Raw genomic sequence first — 23,087 nt, 5'->3', positions numbered from 1 at the left:
ATAAGCTAAGCCTTCTAAGCTTCAAAGAAATAGCTCAAAAAGGTGGTCAAAACAATTACTTTATTCCATTATGAATTTATTTTTGTTTATAAAATAAAACCTATTTATTTATAACCTATTTGTTTTACCCTTGGTAAAGTTTCTTTCTGCCCAGCAAGGAATGCATCTTCCTATCTGGTCTACTAGATGCTCCTGCTAGGAAATGAGTATCTTAAAATGTTCTCGAAGTAAACAGGTATTAGTTTTAAATCACTTGGAATCAATTTTGTGGCTTCCCTGAGGGAGTGCTGTGGTGTTGGGGACAGGGTCTGCACGAGCAGTATGTAGGTGGCCAATAAACATTTACCCAGACCACCAGAGAGTTCTTTTTGATCATCTTCCAATGGCCAGTGGTTGGGATATTCTTAATTATTTTCTAAATGGAATTATTTTTGACACTGAATTGTCTCATTTGAGAATAAGTCATTCAACATCTTTGTCTTTATTGGAAATGGAGGTATTTTGCTAATGTTAGTGATTTGTAAAGGTTTTTGAAATAGTAAAACCTTTGAGTTGAGGGCAAAAAAGTATATCTGAGACAAAAGCAGACATGAAACTATTTTTTTTTTTCATTGCCTGTGATGGACTCATCAGCAGGCATGTATTGAGGCCATAAGACCAGACACTTTGCTTAAGCTGAGAGACACAAAAATCAGTATACAGGTACAGGAGAGGCTATTATGTAATCACATTGTATTTTTAGACTTTATAGTATCACCCATAATGTTGAAAATTATTCTTTTTTAGCAGGATACTAAGGTTAAAGTTCCATCTGAGTTCTATCTTCCTTAAAAGTGGCAACTATTGTATTAATAGTAATGTGGCTAAGTTCTAAACTTTGAAAGAAATACAGTAATAGCCATGGTCTCAGTCTTCTGAAACTATACACATGTCAGAGCCCTTCAGCAACGAATGGGCAAGAATTGATAGATGAATAAAGTGGTTAGTTTCTCACTCATAATACCTTTCATGGTCATTCAGCCCTGGATGATTCATTCCCCCTTCCCACTTTCTCTGAACATCTTCACTTTTTTCTTTTTTTCCTCTTTACCTTCTTTCCTCCCCAGTGACTCTTATTTGAAGGAATGAAGCCATTTTGAGTTTTGGCAGTGACCTCAGAGGCAACTTCACAGAAAAAGTAAATAAAGATTTCCTCGCCCCACTTTTAGTCTTAATGAAATCATCCATAGCTAGAGGCAGTATTCCACTGGCGGTAAACTTATCTTGTCAGCATACAGGTGTGTTCTGTAACTTAAAGAACCACAGTGGTTCTGCTGGTTGCTGAATACATATTCTACCCCTCTCCCTCAGATTCTTGTAAAGTATCCAGCCTTTTGAGTTATCCACAATAGGGAGATGAACTTATTGTACCTGAGCCTTCAGTTTAAAACTGTAATTTAAAATAGCTTTCCCATATTATTTTAATGTTTAAAAGTGTAGGGTGGCCTGGTATTAATGGCAGGTAACGTAGGGCTCTCAAATGATTGGTGAGGGGTGTTCTTACTGAAATCTGCACATGGAAGATGACACTAAGCTCTACTAGGTATGAACATTCCCATAGGTAAGGAGCAGCTGCTGAAAGAGCTTACCTGGCAAAAATTGGGCAGAAAAACAGCAGATTATTTAATGTTGTCTCAAAGATAGTGGTAGGAGGCAGAAATGATGCAAAATAGGCCTTTAAGATGATAGTTTCTGAGGTTGTGACAAAGCAGTCTGGAGGCTGTGTGTGCTGTTCTGCAGAGGTAAGAATTGGACTTCAGGCCTGGTTCTATGGTTTTCAGGCTCAAGCCTTTTCACCTCTTTGAGTCTTGGCTTAATTCACCTGTAAATTGTAGGATTAGGCTAATAATACTTGCCTGAGTCTAAGTTTTACTGTGCTTACCCCCCAAATATTAGCTTGGTACTACCATTAGAAGGCTTCTAATGGTAGCTTGGTGCTGCTGTAAGATTTACTAAAGTACAGTATTAAATACAGTTGAGCAGCTTAAAATGATTAAATACGTAGGTGCAAAACTGATGAATTCTCTCTGGCTGCAGTCACTGTAATGGCAAAAGAACTGTGAGAATTTGCATATACTTGCTAATAGTAAATTATGATTCCTGGCTAGTTCATTGGTGTCTTGTTCTCCATTGAATCATGCTGTGTCCCTTTATCTCAAGGCTGGTATACATACCCCTCTCTTGGTTTCACTGCCCTACTCACACTTCACCATAACACTAACCAGAAGGTTCAGTAATCCTCCATTTACTTTTCTGTGTTGTATTTCTCACAAGATTGAAAGCATCAGGAGGACAAGAAATACCATTATTTGTTTCTCTCTTTGTTTTGTCAACCTTCTACTATTTCTTTTTGCACAGTTGTGTGAATTCTTCCAATGTATATGTCTACCTAGGAGTAGAACTGGTGGGATTGTTCTAAAATATATGCATCGTTAGTGTTATTAGGCATCACCAATTAATCCTATACCATAAGCACATTTAGCAATTCCTCTTTATCCACATCCTCAGCAACACTTGGTATTGCCAGATTTTTATTTTTTCATTTTTGTCAATCTGATACTATCTCCTATTTTTTAATGTGCCTTTTCCTGATTTCTAATGAATTTGGGCCATTTTTTATATGCTAATGGACTACTCAGTATTTTTTCTTTTGAAATCATTTGTTTATATACATTGTCTTATTTTGTTTAATCTTACACCTTATCTTACTAAAGATGGTCCTGTGAGGTAGTATAATATTTTTATAATGCAGCACAGATGAGTCACATGACTTATCTAAGTTTATATTACTTAAGTGATTCATTAGAATTTAGAGTATTCCATTGGTCTGCTGCTTTTTGCACTGTGTCATATTACATCTTTTTGATCAGTGCTATTTTGTTGCTGTTGTTAGATTGATGTGTGATATTCCCTGCAGCACCTAATAGAATAGAGCAGTGTTGAAGTTCTGTTATTAGCTTAGTAAATATTTCTGGAATGAATGAATGATAATGGTTCTGGTGTGGCTGACAAAACATATTTAGAATAAGTCTACTGAAATGGAGATAGTTTACCTTCCAGTGGTTTTACAAGTATCTGCCTATGTTAGCTTTGATAAATAAAGAAGCCAAATCAACATTCAGCTTTCTGATGTTGCTGCAGAATTAATCAGAGAAGATGTCAAAGTAAATCATGGACATTAAACTATAGTTTGTACTTCTCAAAAAGAAATCTGCACAGCCTTTGGAAGTGAGGCAAATATCTATTCAGGCTTAAACGAAGACTAAACATTTCAATCATATTATAAATCATAAGTAAAACTATTGGTAATTTTGATTCTTTCCTTTTCCCTCCCTCCCTTCTTTTTCTTACTTATTGACAATACACACTTCATTGTGTTACCCAGACCTCAAATTTATAATCTTTCTGCCTTAGCCTCCTAAGTAACTGGGATTATAGGCATGTGCCATTAGGCTTGCCTTTAATTTCAATTTTTAATGCATTGATATTTCCCCTCATGATAGACATTGATAAAAATCACATCTGATAATTATTGTGGTATTAGTGCTTATAATTTTTAAATTAGAGGTTGTTTTATATTTTGAGATGATTTTTGCCTTGAGATTTTTGAGTTCTTGGTATTTTTTTTTTCCTCTAGAGAAAAGGTAGTAGGTGGTCATGGTTCATTGATTTTTTTTTTTTGTTTGTTTTAGTTTTAAGTCTTATAATTTTGCAGAGGCACAATATTAATTACATGTGGATCTCTGGAATTTTTACTCATTTATTAACTGAAAATAGAATTGTGATGATTTCTTACATTGACATAACATTTTGTAGTTTACACAGGACCTCTTTGTAAAGTGTTTTGTTTAGTTGTCATCATACCAACCATTTGGTGATGGAATTTTCCGTGTCTGATTACTTTGATTTTAATTATGAATTTTGGCTGAATGTAGTTGCAGTGTTAGACATTGTGAGCATTTTCAGTTGTGCCTTAAGCAAATTTGCAAGGGAGCCCTGATGTTAACTTTGGCAGGTTTCATGCTTGCAAATATTGATTGAGCCAGAAGTCCTAGTTGTAAAATGTCACCAGTGAATGTGCAGCCAGTAAAGGCAAGGGAAAACTCATTACTGCAGCTCATCTGTAACTTCTGGGTCAGACCATTCACTGCCATCTGGTAATAACAAATGTTTGAAAACTCCTTTTTATTCCGACAAAAGGTAATCAGGAGAGGTTAACAGCAGATGATTTCTAAGCATTTCAGATTGGTTAGACCAATCCATCCCCAATCTTGGGTTGTGACATTGCACATGTCTAATTATCTCAAGAGGTAGGAGAAAGTTTTAAAATGATGAAATCCCGAAGTAACAGTTAGAAGGAATTTAATTAGACCTCCCTTTTCCCCGTGTTGTGCACTGCCTCCCTTTCCCTTAGAAAGTGTTTATTTTGAGAAAGAAAAGGCATTGGGAAAGGAAGAAGTAAATAGGATTGCCATCTTGACTTAGTCCAATGATTTTCTCAAATTTGAGCATAAGACTAAACCTGTTCTTTAAGGAGACTGATTGGGAACCAGGAAAGGAAATAGTAGGTTGAAAGGTTTATCCTCAATGTAATGGCCTCTCTGAGGGATCCAAAGATGGATTGCATCACATCTGAGACACAGATTAGGGAGGAGGTGAATTTTGGTCACTAGAGATGATGGTAGGAAACTCTCAGCACATGCCTAGCCAGAAATGTTTTAAAAAGAGTTTAAATGATAGATAATTGATTGGTTTAGATTGAGAGTACCTCTAGTCTGGACTAGTGCCTCAGAACTATGGCAGAAGGTTGCAAATCTAGATGTACACAAATATTTTCTGTAAAATGAATACTTTCATGTGGCCTCTCAGTATGGAGAAGGAAAAGCACTATTGGCAAGTAGGAGCCTTGTATTTTTATTCAGCAGATAGGTTATTTAAACCCACTAGGCTCAACATACCCTATTCATTAGAGGGGTAAACTAGATTATCTCTTTCTTCAGCTCAGATTCGTAAGTTTTTCCCATTATTTAAGAAATAGCACTTCATGCCCTACTTGGAAAACCCTTTTCTGAAGTTGTCTGAGCTTTGTGCTATTATAAGAGTATAGTAGGTTTCTTTTGATAGTTTCCATTTCCTTAGTGGAACTGAACATTTTTTCCTTCTGTTATTGTGAAAGCATCTTTTATGAATTAGCCTGTCTTTAGCCAGGTAACTTGGAATGTTGAGCTGTGTTTAGGCATCTCCCCCACATTATGCTGTTAAGTCCTGATATAGATGTGTTCTTCACATTAATAATTGCATTGTGTGTTTCATAATTTATCATAATGATACCATTATTGCTTATTATAGAAGTTGCCTTTCTTTCCCCTCACCCCTAAGTCTAATTGAGGTCGAGACAGACCGTAAATGCGATAATATAGATTGCATGCTCAGAGGAAATGGAGTTGGTTTCATAGTGGAGTTTTAATTTAGGATTCGTTCTGGTGATGTAGCCTCTTCCTATGGTACATTACTTTGAACCCAATATAAGTGCATGTTCCCACAGCCCCTCATTATAGCTGCAGCTTCTCACTGCTTTTTAATTAAAAAAAAAATAGAGAGGGGAAAATGAAACCTAAAGCTTAGGTTGGATATTGTCTGGGTACATAGGGAATATCCTAGGCAGATTCCTTATTTAGTTTTTTAACTCTTTCAAAGCTTTTGTGGAGATGTCTTGATTTACATTTCCAGGGAGATGGATGGAGACACATACATGCTGTAAGATTATTGTAAAGTTAAGATATCATATACAGGTATATCATCTTAAAGCCTACTATAAGCTTTGAGTAAGTAGAAGCCTTTGTATCCTAGAAAATCTACTAGCTATTTGATTCAATGGTTGCAAATAGTGAGCTCCCCCCGCATTCACATTTGAGGAATAAGTCAGGGAAGGTAGAAGGTTGTAAAATCCCTTCAAGGCTGATGTTCTGGTACCTAAGAAGTTAAGAATTAATCATTTTTCTCAAGTCCTGTAGGCAACAAAAGCAGAGAAATGACTTTATTTAGGACACTTACTTTGTCATTCCTTCATCTTGAGGGATTCTAAACACCTTTCAGATACCAAAACAAATTAATCTCCAAAGGTGACTGGTAAGAGTAGTTTAAGCCTCTTGGGATTGGTTGTGTGTGACACAAGGAGAGCTTGGCCTGAGCTGCTGACCTCTGGCAGCTGTGAGCAATACATTCTCTTTCTCCATCAGCAGCCTTTCAGTTTTCCCTGGAGTGAAATTGGAGTGACAGTGGTGATCTTCTTCTCCACTTACAGCTCCTGTTTTGTTTTATATAGCCAGCTGCTCTCAGAGAGGTGAATATTGGGTGAATATAGTCAAATTTATTTCTGGGTGGGGGTGTGGAATTAGCATCATAATTTCTAGTGTGGGCTTTTCAGTGTAGACCAACTTTCTGTAAGTCCCTATTAGGGAGCAAAAAACCCTCTACACCTGTGCTGTTCTGTGCTGTGGCCACTAGTCACAGATTGTTGTTGATTACACATGCCTAGTCTGTATTGAGATACAAGCTTCCAAAGACTTAGTATTTAAAAAAGTAAAATATCAAAATAGCAGTCTTCTGTATTGCCATGTTGAAGTGATGATATTCAAATTTATTTTACCTCTGTTTTATACATTTTAAAATGTGGCTCTTAATATCACGTTACATGTATGGCTTGCATTTCATCTTAGTTGGACCCTCTGTCCTAGATTTTTAAGTCCTAGATTTTTAAGACAGTGACTATCTTGTTCACACTTACATGCCTAATAACAGCACAGCAACTTAGATGTGGTTGGCATTTAATATTTGTTGAAGAAATGAATCCATTTATGGCTCAGAGTGAAATGAAGAGAGAATTCTCTATTTGGAGTGTTAGTTTTCAAAAAAGGAACAATTGAAAGTTGAGTGAAGAATAGTTCATTCAGGCATGGTGGCATGCATGTACCTGTAATCCTTGCTACTTGGGAAATGGAGGCAGGAGGAATGCAAGTTTGAGACAACTTAGGCAATTTATCAAGACACTGTCTCAAAATGTTTGACAAGGGGTGGAGTTGTAGCTCAGCGGTCAAGCGCTTGCCTAGTATTTGAAGTCTTGGGTTCAGTCCCCACTACTGCAAAACAAAACAAGACCAAAATTGAGGAGCTCAATTTGAAGACTGGGAGAGGAGGCCTGGAGAACAGCTGGTGAACCTAAAGTTTGCTCTCTTAGGGATATTGCACTCAGATTGTTCATGAGGGTTATAAAAGCTTTTCTTGTCTTAACCTGCACTGGCCCTGTGTGTCCCTGTGACCGTTCTTAGATACAAGCTAACTGAAGGAAGCCTGGAACTGCTTCTGGGCTGGATCATTTCTTGACGATGCTTCTTTAATAAATTAATTGTTGAGTTAATGCTTTAACAAATATTACTTTACCTTATGGTCTTGCATCTGTTTATACATACATACCTACATACATGTGAACCCTTCAGATCTGTATCCATTAGGGTCCTGGAATCATGATATATGAGCAAACTTTCCAGAGATAAGCTTTAGCTTTGAGAAACCAGGTTGTTTTTGCAAGATTTTATGAAAAGATTTTAGGCATCCCGACTCCTAGCTTATAAAACAGAACTGTTAACTGCTTCTGTTGCCAGAGATGTGGCAGACATTAAAATGTGCATAAGAAAGTGCTATTTCAGTGGAAATTATTAGGAATAAAAATGCAGCTCCTCCCCTGATCTCTACAATGCTTGTTTTAAACAAATGAATTGGCTGGATATGGCCTGCAATCCCATCTGCCCTAGAGGCTAGTGCAGGAAAATTGAAAGTTCGAGGCCAGCCTGGCAATTAAGCAAGACCCTGTCTCAAAATAAAAAATTAAAATAACAACAAAGGGGCTAAGGGTTTAGCCCAGTGTTAGAATGCTTGCCTACTGTGCATGAGGCCATGGGTTCAGTCTCCAGCACTGGGGGGAAAAGTGTATTGGAAGATGTTATTTCTATTTTGCATTTCTTAGCTACAGCAGTAGTTTTCTCCTTTTAATTGTGGTCCACTGCCTTTTCTCTCTACCCTCAGAGATAAACAATCCAGAAATCTCCTCTCCATGGAGAACTCTGGAGCTCATGCTTTGACTTGGCTGCTGCAGCAGACTCTTGCTAATCAGAATCACAGCAGGGATTGTTTTATGAGCCTGAAAGAATTCATGTTCTCAGGGGGCTGAAGTTCCTTACCTGCTGGGGAGCTGCAGATTTCTGGTCTGAAGCTTGTCCTCCTGTAGGATAGAGCTACCTTCACGTCCTTTCTCACATGAAAGCCACCCCCTTCTTTTTCTTGTAGTCTGTAGTTACTGGCATGTGGATTTTTTTCCCTTTTTAAATTTTTAAAGTAAATATTTGAACTTTAGGAGATAGGGTGTGTTCATATGAGACTGTACTCTGTCCTAGGAAGACTAGGAAGAGAATGAAAAATAGCAGGTGGTACCACACAAACTAAATTGGCTAATGTGAGTTTTCTAAGCAGTGTCACATGCTCAGACTTACTGAAGCACCTGGTATGTAGAACCAGCAGGATACAGGAATACAGAGGAAATGACTTCACCCGTGGCATAGTGCATTTCAGTGACAGTCACAAGGCGAGGTGTCATGTGTAATAGAAATTCGTCTATTTTACTAAACAGTGTAGCAGGCTGGCAGTGAATGTGGCATGCTTTTCTGTTTGGCAGTAACATACCACAATGCACTAGCCCACTGTTAGTGGGTGCAGTTGTCAGAACCGGGTAAGGAAAAGCTTATTTGTTGAGGAAGACAAGAGTCACATGGATTACCTCATAGTGATACTTTTATGTTTGTTTAATACTCTTGTAGTTTAGGATTCTTTCACTCTAAAAGCTTCTTAAAGTTCACTGGGAAAAGGCAAATTTCCCATTTGCCAAAAGTGGCGGTTTAAAGAGGTCAGTGATACATTCAGTCACACCAATAGCAAATTGAGCCAAATGGTGGCATTGATGTCTTTTTATTGTTTCTTCTTAGCTTGAAGCCCATTTCAAGAGTGCCTTGTTTTATTTGAATTTAATAAGTATGTTCTTCATGGATTATGTTGTAGAAGGCAAAATGAAGTACCATCAGACAGTATGATGGAAAGTGCCTCACACTCAGAAATTGCCATTTCTCTTCCATAGTGCTAATGGTTTAGTGACCTTTTGGAATGATTAAATCGAGCTGATTAACAACTCCATTGCCTTACATATTTTTTTTTTATTTTGGTGATAAAAACATTTAAAAATCTACTCTTTTAGAAATTTTGGACTATGTAGTACACTATTATTATAGACACAATTCTATGCAGTAGATTAGCAAGGCATATTTCTCCTAATCAAAACTTTGTACCCTTTCATCAGTGTGTCCTCTTTCCATGGCCTTTCATAGCTATCTTTCTACTCTGTACTTCTCAGTTTGCCTACTTTAGATTTCACATATAAGTGAGATCATATGGCATTTTTCTCTCTGTGCATGGCCTGTTTCATAATGGTCCTCCAGGTTGATCCATATTTTTTGCAAATGACAGAAGCTTCTTTATGGCTGAATAGCATTCCAATTGGTATATATACCTCACTTTCTTTATCCATTCATCTGATGATGGGTACCTAGGTTGCCTCCATCTTTTGTTGCTTATAAATAATGCTGCAATGAAGGGGGTGGTGTGCAGATAACTTTTGCATACTGATTTTACGTCCTTTGGATATGTACCAGAAGTGGGATTGCTGGATCATATGGTGATTCTATTTTTAGTTTTCTGTTTTCTATAATGGCTACATTAATTTACATTCCCAGTGACCTTGCATAAGAATTCCCTTTTTACCTCACTCTCAGCCCTTCTAACAGATGTGAGGTAATGGCTCTCTGTTTCTCATTAGAATCTCTCTGATTACTGATGATAAACTGATGAACAGGCTTTTATATATCTGTTGCCCATTTGTAAATTTTTTTTGAGAATTGTCTGTTTAGTCCCTCTGCCAGGCCTCTGGCCTTCTTCAGTAAAATAGAATTTGAAGTACAGTAGGTCTTTGAAATTTACATATGGTATATTCTCTGTTTGCACTACCTCTGAGTGACTATCAAAGTGACTTTGAACCACATAAATTAAGACCATATGCTAAAGGATCAGTGTTGATAATAAGTGAGCCTAACCCAGTGTCCCCATCTCTAAGGGGCTTTGTTCTTTGCAATTTCTGTATAAATGGAAATTTAAAGTCATAAAACTGCATATCAAAAACTCTTCCCCTCCTTCAAAATTTGCTTATGGTGTATTTGTAGAATCATTAGGGGTCTGAAAAACAACGATGTCGGACTTTGCCCCATTTTGTGGGAGAGATTGTTTGCTGTGGTGCTTTCCTATCTGAGAATCCTTGAAAACCTCTAGAGCATTTGTTTATGCCTTTCTATATCTTCTCCAGCTGTAACACCCTGTGTTTCTTTTCTCTCATTCTCAGCCCAACAGGGGCACAAAGCGTCCCCGAGATGATGATGAGGAGGAGCTGAAAACGCGTCGGAAACAAGCTGGTCCTCGAGAACGGGGCCGCTATCGGGAGGAGGAGGTGACTGTGGCTGAAGAAACAGATGATGACAAAAAAAGGCTGCTTCAAATTATTGACAGAGAAGGCGAGGAGGAAGAGGAAGAGGTAAAATATGTCAAAGCTAGGAGGGAGCCCAGACCCTGGCCCTGGGTGTTACCTGTAGAGTAACTTCGGGCAACTACTTAATTCTGAAGTTCCAAGTTTTGTAAGATGGGATTAAGAGTTCTTATTTCATAGTGTTGAAGTTTAAGCAGAATAGTGGAGTTTAGAAAGCATTTTCCAAAGTGTAAAGGATGTCACAGAATTTAAAAAGTTGTTCTTAATTACATGCTGACTCGAAGTCCGTGGAAACAGAGAGGAAGGGTTGGCGTTGACTCTAGAAGCTTGGAGAAACTTTCCTAGACTGACCCTTCAGGGGACACATTTTTTAATATGAGCAGTATTTGCAAGGAGAGCTGATAAATGGAAGAAAGGCTTTAGGACAGAAGAAATGGCATTGGCAAACAGCAAACGTGGTGAAATTAAGGGGTTAGGTATTGAGATGTAACTAGAAAACTACAGTTTAGAGCTGGGCTTGGTGTGTGCCTGTAGTTTCAGCACTTGAGAAGCTGAGACAGGAGGATTGCTTGAGCCCAGGAGTTCAAGGCCAGCCTGGGCAACATTGCAAGAGCCCATCTCAAAAAACAAAACAAAACACAAATTGGTTTAGGGAAGGAGATGGCTTGGGCTTTTCTGTTTGCTGATCTTCAAGATGCCTTTAGGCTTTTGCACTCATTTCTGCCTCTGGACCTTACTTCTGGGGCCTCTCTTGGAATGCTCTTCGCATAACACTTTGCATGACTCGGTTTCTTCCCATTCAAATCTCCATTCAGGTGTTTCTCCCCTGAGAAGTCTGTCCTATCTCTGAGATAGCTCTGTAAGCCATCCTTAGATACTTTTATCACTTTCTTCTGTATATTGTCTTCACTGCATGTGTCATGACTTGAAATTCTTTTTTTTTTGTTGTTACTGGGGATCGAACTCAGGATTTTCAGCTTGCAAGGCAGGTGCGGGTGCCACTGAGCTAAATCCCCAGACCTTGAAATTCTTATTTGTTGATTGTACTTGTTGTCCTCCACCAGCTTCCTATAAAAAATAAGGAGTAGGGTTCTGTTTTGTTCACAGCTATATCTCTGGCACTCAGAACTACAGCTCTTGGTAGATCCTTAATAAATATTTATTGAATGAATAAATGAATGAAACTGAGAATAGTACAGGTAAAATATCAGTGATTAAAAACAAAACGACCTTACCTTTGTGTCTTTTAAAATTTTTTAGTGTTAATGTGCGTATTATTTCATTGTGGCATTTTGTTCAATATTAATTATGGAAATAAACTTCAAATCCAGATGTTCTAGTTCCCTCAAAGACATGATGCTGTTTGGATTTAAAATATGAGGCTAGAGTGTGAATCGGAGAAGAAGAAAAACATTTATTCATATTCCAAAAGGTCTTTGCTATGTTATGACAAAAACTCTCTCATTAGGGTTTGTACCAGGGCTAATGCGGGGATCTACCCCATAAAGATGAAGCCACTTTGGAAATCTGTAGTGGGAGATAGTCAGTCTTGAATTGTGAATTTCCTCCCCGAGGGTAGCAGCCCTGCTAGGGCTTACACGAACGGTGCATGTGGCATATGCTCCCCGCTTCCTTCCTCACCAGGTTCTGCTCAATCTGTTCACCCTGCTGCAGCAGTTAATTAGTGGGTATAATTCCCGTGTAGGGCAGGGGTGGTATTGGAGGATTAGGTCAGTAGCTGTCATGGGTAAGTGGTTTCTAGCCTGGGAGACAGAAATGTAATATGGGACCAGCCCTTCTGTTAAGGGACAGAGAAAAAGAGATCGCTTTGTAAAAATGACACATGGAAGGCTACAAGTCCAGGAGTTATTTTCTCACTGCCACCGAAGTCCAATTTGATGAAAAACAAGTGATGCTTGCCCCTGCAAAGTCACATGGACTTGTAAAATATTATTGTCCTTTTTGTGCTACATCACTGGCATTCATCTTTCTGAAATCTCCCTCTGGTTTCTGACGTTGAGCTATTGGAGATACTGCTGTGGCCAATGACTAAGACTGATAATTCCGTTTTCTCCCAATGTTGAGAGAAATTACAGAAGGCCAAGCCCTGAAGAGGCTGGAATTTTGGAAATCCTGTGCAAGCTGGATTAATAGTAATACGGTTTTCCCGAAAGGTGGCAACACATAGTAAAGGGAAAGAAGAGCAATGACTGAGGTTGTGTGAAAGTAATTTAACCCTTTCCTAGAAATTTGGATTATTTAATCCTTAGTGGTATGTTGAATACATTGTGCCCGTAGCTGTTAACAACAATTTACATTAACATAGTTTACCAAACAATTTTAGGTACATAATTTCTTTAGGTCATCCCTATGACCTTGAAAGAATATAGGAAACATTTTCACTTATCCCTTTTTCCCTTCCATCATTCCTCTCTGCAACAGATCTTCACTGGGTACCTGCTGTGTGCCAGGGACTGGGTAATCAGCAGTGACTAAGTAGACATGGGCCAGCAACAGAGGTATTTGCCCTAGTTTTGGGTTGGATAGGTTATCTGGGCCACATCTTGCTAGATCTTCCTTCTATAGGTCCTGTGAAGGATTTGAGATTTTACTCTTAAGTGCTAAGTGGGTAAATTCATTAGAGACTTATGTGAAGGAATCAGCTGGATTTGGCGAAGGTTTGAATAATATACATAGTAAGGTTACATTGTCATATGGCTAGTATGCAGTGAAGCCAGACTCTGACTCCTGACTAACCTGGAACATTGACTTCAGGACCCTGGGGAACATAGAAGTCCAACAGAGTACAGTGTCTATGGATCTTGGAGTCTGATACCATCTATGAAATATGTCATGCACCAAATAAATAAAGGAAAGGTATCTTCCACTTACAATATATGAAGATTGAAATTTAATAATAAAATAATAGCTAACATTTTCTGAGTACTTATAAATTATGGCATGATTCATTACTTTCCAAAATGATCTATTTCAGGTTCTAATAGCAGTTTCTTTATTGCTTTTAGGTATGACTTATAGTCATCAACTACAAAGCAGTGAAGCTGGGGTTGGGAGAATTTAGAGAGGCAGAGGGCTCATAGCACATTAAGCTGGAAAGTAAACTAAAGGCATTTCTGAAATTTGAGTGTAGATTTTTTGCAGGGGGATATGATTCACTTTTCAAATCTTCCTTTTGTTTACCTTTGTAAGTATTACTGCAGTGTATGAAGTAAGAAAATTCTGTATGATCCAGTTTTTTTATGCTTTTGGGCAAGGTTACTAAATTCTTGATGTTACCTCTGGATTCGAAGTACCTGTTGGATTGCCTTCTCAGCAGCTAGTGAGGACTGAGCACAGTAGTGTGTGAGAGATGCAAAGCAGTGACTGTAGTTAATTAACAACTGTTCTTCACTCAGGGACTGCAAAAACAGCCAGTAGGGTGAATTTGGCCTGTGGACTATAGTTTGCTGACCTCTGGTATGGAGAAAAGATTAAGGACTCCTCTCATTGACTTAGTATTAGATCTTGAACATGTTTTTTTAAAACTTCTGAGTCTTACCTGTAACAAAGGAAAAGGACAAGATAAATGTTAAATAATAATATCTACCATTATTGCTTATTGTTATTATCTGTGCCATACAGTGTGGTCAAGAAATACTTGTTAGCTGGGCACAGTAGCATATGCCTGTAATCCCAGCTGCTCAAGATCACAGGCTGAGCAACATAGTAAGACCCTGTCTCAAAATACAAAATAAAAAAGATTGTGGATCATAGCTCAGTGGTAGAGCACTCCTGGGTCAGTGTCTAGTAATGAGCGGGGAGGAGATTTAAAAATTTTGTGGAACGAGTCTTTAAGATCTTAGGCTGCATTTTCTGTGTTATAGCTATCGACCATTGTGTGAGACCCAGAATGGTACACTAAAACGTCTGGTATACAGCCTTAACTGTCACTGTAATGAGGGAGAAAAAGTATATACTGTGCATCGAACCTGGGAAGTAAGTCATTGACAGAGTGAGGTAGAGTATAAGTGTCACAGGAAAGAGAGTGACAGTGAGTACAAAATCTCTGTACTGAACTTGTTGCATTTGTCCTTTTGTGTACAGGAGGAACCATTGGATGAAAGTTCAGTGAAGAAAATGATCCTCACATTTGAAAAGAGGTCATATAAAAATCAAGAGTTGCGGATCAAGTTTCCAGACAATCCAGAGAAGTAAGGCTCTGTTTTCCTGATACCATTTCTGCTGTAGTGTTCTGTTTGCTAATTTTGTCTTTCATTTGTTTGTTTTATTTGCTTTGGCTTTTGTGATTTGGATCAGGAATCCCAGGATGATCCACATTTGGGAAATCACTAGAAGTACTCATAGGACTCAGTCAGTGGTACTCCGTGCTGTGGTTTATTACAGTGGAAGAGTATACAATGGGATCCATGAGGGAAAAAGAATATAGAAATTCATGCACAGGCTCCTCTCTTTCCCCCTTCCCCAGGGAAGGCCCAGACCGACCAGCAGTGAATTGTGTCAACATGTATATAGTATTTCTGTCCACAGAAGCCTGTTTGAGACTCCCAAGTCTGGCATTTTTATTTAGGACTGTTCGTATAGGCATTTCTGGCAGAAATAACTACCAGCATTTCAGTATCCCAAAAGGAAAGCAGCTGTTCAGTGTTCCAGGCTGGCATAACAGCCTTATCACTTAGGGAATGTTTCAAAAGCCCAGTTCCCACCTGCCAACTTTGGGTCAGCCTTGCAAGCCTCACCTTCAGATGGTCAGGCCTGCTAAGTTAACTTTCTCCCCTCATCATTATTCTTAGTGCCTGAAGAAAAAGGTCCCTCCCACATCTCCACACCCCCCACCCAAAGCCATGGTTGCCATTAGGAAGAGCTTTACTGTTGAGAAAAATATCAAAAGCTTTTGAATAAGGTAAAAATGGATGTGATTCCCATGTGATGTTAAGTAAGAAAGGGGAACTTTTCTTAGCTTCAGGTGTCTGTCTCACCTATATAAGGAAATAATGACTCCTGCGCGAGGTGGTTTTGAAGATTAAGAACAATGGCAAGTATTTGTAGCTCAGTTCTTGCAGATCATAGATACTCATGAAATGGTAGTTAATATGGTTATTTCTGTGAAGTTCCGTGATGAGGAAGGGATCTGGTGTCTTTCAGTTTTCAATCCTAACTAAAAGATTTTTCGTATTTATACTGATTTTAGTATCCTAAATCTTTTTTCCCTTCCTGTCTTTCTTTCTCTCTGGACATACAGTTTTAATGAATCTTAATATGCCCAAGGCTTTTGTAGGCAGTTAAGAGTTGAATAGTATGACCTTTGCACTCAAGTTTATAAGTTGCTAGGGAAACTGGCTACATGCAAAGTAGAAATATATACTCCATAAAAATTATAAGCAAGAAGTTTGGAAGTATAGGGGAAGAAATAGTAAATGCCTGGTTGGTGACTACTGAAGATTTCACAGCAAAGGTGATATTTGAGCCTTGAAGAGTGGTTTTGATTGTCATAGGTAGAAAAGAACACAGAAGAGCATGGGAGCAATGTAAAGAACAATGGCACTGAGATATCAGAGGGCAGAATCTTCACGGCACCCTGAGGAAGCCAGTGTAGTCCACTGTGCTCTCTGTACAGTGGATGAGGAGGCAAGAGGGAAACCAGTCATAGGACCAAGCCTCGTACCCTTTCTGATAGTATGAAGCAACTAGACCAGAGCTCACCTTCCTGGCAGCAGTACCCTCTCGGTTTTATGCTGATTGTACGCTGTACCATACATTAGCACTTGCCACACTGAATTGTGTGTGTGTGTCCCTGTGTCTGTCTGTGGGTGTGTTTACGCAAGTAATACACAAAAAAATTGTCATTGCAAAAAATAACAGTGCTGTAAGTAGAATAAAACATCAGAGTTTTCTTTGCTGTACTGTCCCCGTTTCATTCCCGTATCTAGAGGTAGCTCTGTGAACAGTTCATGAATATCCTTTTAGATTGTTTTCTGTGCACTTATTTATATGTGTATGTACATATGTAGTTTTTTTCTCCTATATAAATCATCCCATAAGTGTTCTACTTCTTATTGGAATCATATAACAAGAAATGTTTTCTTGTTAGTTATCTGCATATCTACCTTTTGTCTTTTAATTAGTACACAGTATTTCATGGTTGGAAAATACTGTAATTTATTTAATTATATTTCTATTTATGGATACTGATGGTTATTTTAAATATTGGTTTTTATAAATAATGCTGCAGTAACCCTCCTTTAATACATCTCTTTTGAGGAAAAACATGCTATAGGTCGATGACTCCAGAAATCCAGTTTACTTCTTGGAATACAGATATTACTTTTGCTCCCCTGATTGTTATCCTTCTGGCAACTGAGAGCTGTGTTTCTATAGGTTTTGTCACCATATGTGACAACACTGATGTGCTAGTGTTAGCAATCATGAGCTGTTTTTATGAACAAAAAATTTTTAAAAAGTTAACAGTATTTTCCATTCAGACAAAATTTATATACCATTTTAGTTTTTAAATCTGAACATGCAGAGATTGAAATTATGCATAAAGTTTTTTGTCATGTCAAAAAGCAGTTAGGAAACTATATTGTGTTTTGTCCTTGAGTTTTTGAATTGTTACTGATGCGGTGTCTTTTATAATTCTCCAGACCAGCGAAGTGCAATTAAGATGAAAATTGCTAGAGCATATTTGAAAGAAACTTTCTAGTTGAGATCATAAACATTCAAATTTATTTTCCCATATATGCAATTGTCATTTTAATGGCATACCCCAAAATGCCTCTCTTCATTTGGCTGCATTTCAGATTCAATCGACAATTCTCCTTCTGCAGCCTCCACTTTGCACTGTGCAATCCTTCTCCCTAATGTCACATGGAGTAAAGTATGCTGTTCCCCTAGTAACTTCTTCCATAGTTTAATTCTTCATTTTTGCAGGAACAAAATTATTTCGTATTTGATGCCCCAGCCTTTTCATTTCAAAGGCCTTTTGCTCTTCAAAATTATTGAATACCCTGAAATGCATTCCTCAGAAATTTCTAGAAAATACCACAACATACAAGTTGACATTCAGTTAGCTATCAGAACAATGATATCACATGTTGGGTAGCCCTGTGTAATACTCTACTGTATGCTTCCTAGAGAATAAAAGTGAAAAGGGCAAATAAGTCAAAACTATTTTAATTCTTCTAAGGTATTAACAAACCCCCAAAAGGATCTCCAGTTACCTCCTGTCCACATCCTTGGAACCCAGGACTGCACCTTGAGAACTATTGATTTAGTTAGGTGGAGGGAACATCATGTTTCCTCAGCAGTGATTGCACCTAGACCTCTTTGGTTTCTGCTGCTTTTGTAGCACAGTGTAGAACTTTGCTGGTCACTTGCTGATACTCACTTTTGTGGTTGAAGGAAAACATCTGCTTGTCTGAAGCAAGTGGCAGGCTAGGAGAAGATTCTCTGTCATGTCAGATGGAGTGGATGACCCCTCCTCAGCCTGGGTTACTGTTTTAATATGTTGCTGTATTGCTTCCCATCACCTCTCACTTGATCCTTAGCCCAGATGTGAGTCATGTATTTCAGAAGGCACTCCAAATCCCTAAAGATAGCCCTCTGCAAATATCATGTGCACTTTAAACGAGTAGGCTGTGCTTTGTCAGCAAAAACAGAAGAAGTTGTATTTGTTACAGCATAGCAAACTTGAGGGTGCAGAGTCATTGAGTATCTACTGTGTGGCAAGTATTATTAGGCACTTTATATGTGTTATTCCTTTTAATCCTCAATATACTTCAGCTAGGGAAGATAAGGAAATTGAGGTGTAGAGATAACTAGTTAGTATGCCTTCCTTGACTAGGTTGGAGCCCTGTGCTCTGTGTTTTGGTAGCACTTCTCTTGGGCAGTAGTAGGCATCCTTATGATTAATTTTATGTAATACATTGTTTACATTTGTGCTAGGCTGAGGGCTCTATTAGACACTGGGATTCTCTTGTTATTTCTTCTGTTTGCAGAACCTAGGACAGTGACTGGCACCTAATACTGTGTGTGTCTGATGAATACTTGTTGACATCTTGCTCAAGGTCACACCCAGGTCAATCTTTTTTTTTTCCTTTCCAAAAATTAAAAAAAAAAAAAATTCTTATGGGTACATGTTTGTAGTAGAAAATGTTTACATTCCTTGTGGAATTGACACATGTATATAAAACATCTTAATTTCTTTTTTGTGCTCCCCCCATTTCTTGATTTTCCCCTTCTCATTTGAATAAGATCTATCTCCCTAGTTCCTGTTATCTGTCTTTTATTTTGCTCTTTATTTATAATTTGGGCTTCTCATATAAGAGAAACCATGTGATATTTAAGCTTGTGTGTCTGATTTATTTCGCTTAACATTGTGGTCTCAAGGTGTAGCCATTTTCCTACAAATGTTAAATTCGGGCATTTACCACTATACCTTGTTACTCATGTGACACTGGACGGGGTAATATTTTTGCTGTTTTTGCCTTTGTCTGATTTAACTCTCTCGTGTTTGTTTTGATAATTTTCTGACTTTCTAAACTTAAAACATTGGGATAATAACATATACTTGGAAGGAACTGAGAGGTGCAGTCCATTCTGTCATTTAAATCTTGGTATTTTTTTAATTACTCCCAATGACAAGGATCTAATATGCCAGAGAAACTTATTCCATCATTTAGCGGTTCTGACTCAAGATTTTGACTAACAGTGAGAAAGAATTTCAATGAATTCTTGGATGACTTCTTGTAATCTCTGTTGCTTCTTAGTATCACTTTCCATATCCCTCTAAAGTGTGAGCCCTATAATAGATGTCACAAAGTTATGGTTATCTAATCAAAATGAGAACTCTGTTGTCTTCCTTTAAGTAACCTAAATCATAGTAGCATTGGTGTGAGCTGCGTTCCTTTGCTCCTTCATTTACCAGGCACCTGCTGAGGTTGTGTGGTGGACCAGCAAGTGTGCCAGTGGCTGGGGGCCAGGTAGGAAGGAGTAAGCAGTAGATAGAACCATCTGATGGTACTACAGTTACATTTGACTAAAACTATCAAGTCCTTTCTACACATGTGCACTAACTACACCTTTCCCACATCATATGTTTATCCTTTTTGGCTCAGTAGTTTCTGTGTGCATCCCAGACAGTTTTTGTCTGGTTAGATTTGGCACATTGTTATTGCCTGTCAAGACCTTTTGAAGTGATTCTGTTCACTGTCTCTTTAAGGTTTGCGTTACATGACATTTGTTAAATTTGCCTTTTCTATTTTTTCATCCAAATCGTTGATCAAAGAATAATAAGATAGTTGTCTCCAAACAAGCCTAAGGACAGAGCCGTCAGACAGCATCAGACAACAGGACACCAATGGAAGCCTCTCCCTCTCTGCAGGCGGACATTCATTCACCAGTTATTCAATCCCCAAATCCTGTCCTAGAACTCAGCATGATTTTGTTTATTACTGTTTAGTGCCCAGTCTTAATTGCCAGTTTTCCAGGTGGACTGTAAAAAATCTTATCAAGTTGTCCTCCAGAAATCAGAGTATATTTTAAAATATCTATGTAAGACCAAATAAGCCTTCAAGGTTGTCTGAACCCATTAGGTTCAGGGATTATATAGTTCTGCTGCTCCATGGGATATTTGAATCCTTCTCCACCAGCCCCTTTTTTTTGTCCTTTTGCAGGGCTGGGGATGGAACTCAGCCTTGGGCTTGCTAAGCATGTGCTCTACCATTGAGCCACATCCTCAGCCCTGAACCAGCCCTTTTGATGCATGATTCTCAATTGGCCTCTCTACTTTAGGTGGTGAGTGCTCTAAAAAAAGATAATCTTATTTGCACCACAGTGCAAAAAAAAAAAAAAAAAAAAAAAAAAAAAAAAAAAAAAAAAAAAAAAGTGATATTGGGGGAGAATCTTGGTGAAATGTAAAATTCACTTAGCATAATAAGCAGATGAGAGTAGGTAAGGAAGTATTGAAAAAAGAATAACAAGGGGATGTTTTACAATAACAGACATAAAATATACTGTAAAGTTATAACAATGTGTAGGTGTGGTCGTGTCTCAGAAATTTGCAGACAAATCAAGAAATGGAGTGAAAACATCAGAAATAGATTAAAAGGTGTGTTAGAATTTAGTGTATGATAGTGTTTCTTCAAATATGTGAGCAAAGTGTAGATTATGGTACTATATTGCAGCAGATGGCGAAATATTTGCAGAAATAAAATTTGGCCTTTGACCTATATTGTGAATTAAAATATATTTTGGGTGGATTAAATGTTTATATATAAATGTAGAAGTACACCTTAAAACATACCTGATTTTAGAATAGAAAAGATCTTATTCAGGAGACATGTAAAGTTCATAAAGCATGATGATTTGACTACTTGAACTTTTAAAAACCTTAATGTCAAAAAATAAGAAAATAAAAACCATTATGTCAAAAAGCACAGTGTATGAATTAAAGCATACTTTTCTCTTTTTTTGCAATATTTGACAGATTAATTTCCTTAATATAGAGAGCTTTATAAATCAATAAATGAATACCCTGATTTAAAATGGGCAAATGAATACAAATAGTAAACATTAGAAAAATGTAACCATTTTAGTATCAGAAATACAAAAATTTTTAAAGTCTTTTTTCCTATCTTGAATTAGAGATTTTAAGTATATATAGTATTGTTTTGTGAATATAGGTTAAAGGGAAACAGACCTTCACCCACTGTTGTTATCTTTCTGGCAGCATATATCAAAGTCTGTTAAGTCATGCACACTTTTACTCAGCACTTTCCTTCTTGGAAATTTATCTTACCACAGTAATTATGAGTGCATGCATCCAAGTGTCATTTGTTACAGGGGAAGGAATTGGAAACTATCTGAATGTCTAACAGGGAATTGGTTAAATAAATCATGGTACGTCAACCAAGGGAAAATACTATGCAGGTATTTAAAATTTATGATTAGAACAGGAACTACTGGTAAACTTAGTCTCCCATACACTGTGCAATTGATTGGTGATCTCTTGGACTGCTGTGTTGCACAGGATTTTAAAGCCAGGTCTGGACTCAGCAGGGAGAAGCGCTTTGGTACTGAGGGATTTTGCCATAGGAGGAGAATGACTGACAGGAGTGTGTCAGGTTTGGCTTTTCCTATTGTAGAAGAATTTTTAATGAGAGAGAGGATAAATAAGTGGCTAAGCCAGTATCAAGCCCAGGCAGTCTGCTCCAGAGTCTTGTTTAACCACCCTTTCCTCACAGTCATGCTCAGTCAAGTATTGTTCAGTTATTTTACTTGGATTAACTCATTTACTTTTCAGAACACATCTTCCTATCTTACTCATCCAAGGCTTAATGGACATTTCTTATATGCTGAACACTGGGGAGGTGTTGGCAGAGTGAATGCAAAGTAGTTTTGTTCTTAGTGCCTGGGCAGAGGTTTGCTGAAAGGTTCAGTTGTGGAAATGTAAGTGAAATATTATGCTGTGGAAGATGTGATAATGATAACAGAATGCCAGTTTCTAGATGAGCCTAACTTGGAACTTGCCTCGCATTCAGCTCATTGGAGGGAGCATGAGGGGCAAGAATGGGTTTTGAGGGATGATGAGGAAACTGACTGTGTTCCTTTGGGTGAGGGGAATAATTGGCTCTTGATCTGAAGAGAGAAGTAAGAGAAACGCTTATAGAATTAGTAGCGTAGCTAGTTCCGGGCAACAGAATGAATTGCCACACCACAGGATAATGGTAGCTAATCCATAGGACGGGTGGGCAGATCATTTAATGCTGCAGAATGCTTTGAGAGCCTCTAAAATAAAAGGCAGCTTGTGACTGAAGGAGTAAGGGGAGCCCTGTAATGAGATCTGAATCCAAGATTGATTTTTGTAATGAGGAAATCGATTTCCCAAGGAAATTCTGTGACAGTATGATGTTTGGATGAGCATACTTCTTGGTTGGTCTGTTGTAGACACTTTGACAGATTGTTTTTTTGTCTAGGTTATGTTACTATTTGCCTTTTAGTACCTTTTCCTTTCAATGATGCTCTCTTATTCTCCCCTTCTAGGTTCATGGAATCCGAATTGGACCTAAATGACATCATTCAGGAGATGCACGTGGTGGCCACCATGCCAGACTTGTACCACCTTCTGGTGGAGCTGAACGCAGTGCAGTCACTTCTCGGGTTGCTGGGACATGATAATACAGATATCCTTTTCTGATCTGTCCTCTGGGGAAGAAATGCTGTTCACTCTCTTCTGTCAGCCTCTGCTGATGTGTGCCATCACCTGTAGTGTTCTATTTCCATTCTAATTTTCTTCCATTTTGAAATACATATTACTCTTTATCTGAAAATCTGGTTTTTATCTGTTAATAAGCCTTGGGAATATTCTTTTTTTTTTTTTTTTTTTTTTTTTTTT

At 38.0% G+C, this 23,087-nt stretch overlaps 1 protein-coding gene across 1 annotated transcript in view; it reads left to right on the top strand.

The window, feature by feature from the left end:
• Positions 1 to 23,087, top strand: part of Ctnnbl1 (catenin beta like 1) — a 157,613-nt gene that overhangs the window by 18,355 nt on the left and 116,171 nt on the right. Inside the window, exons 2-4 of the mRNA XM_010640045.3 lie at positions 10,535 to 10,723; positions 14,780 to 14,886; positions 22,736 to 22,875. Coding sequence (XP_010638347.1) covers positions 10,535 to 10,723; positions 14,780 to 14,886; positions 22,736 to 22,875 — 436 coding nt within the window. The remainder of the gene's footprint in view (positions 1 to 10,534; positions 10,724 to 14,779; positions 14,887 to 22,735; positions 22,876 to 23,087) is intronic.

This window comes from Fukomys damarensis, unplaced genomic scaffold (genome assembly GCF_012274545.1).
Source record: "Fukomys damarensis isolate Sample0158 unplaced genomic scaffold, DMR_v1.0_HiC HiC_scaffold_22, whole genome shotgun sequence".
Taxonomy (NCBI): Eukaryota; Metazoa; Chordata; class Mammalia; order Rodentia; family Bathyergidae; genus Fukomys; species Fukomys damarensis.
This window is presented reverse-complemented; position numbering and strand designations above follow the sequence as displayed.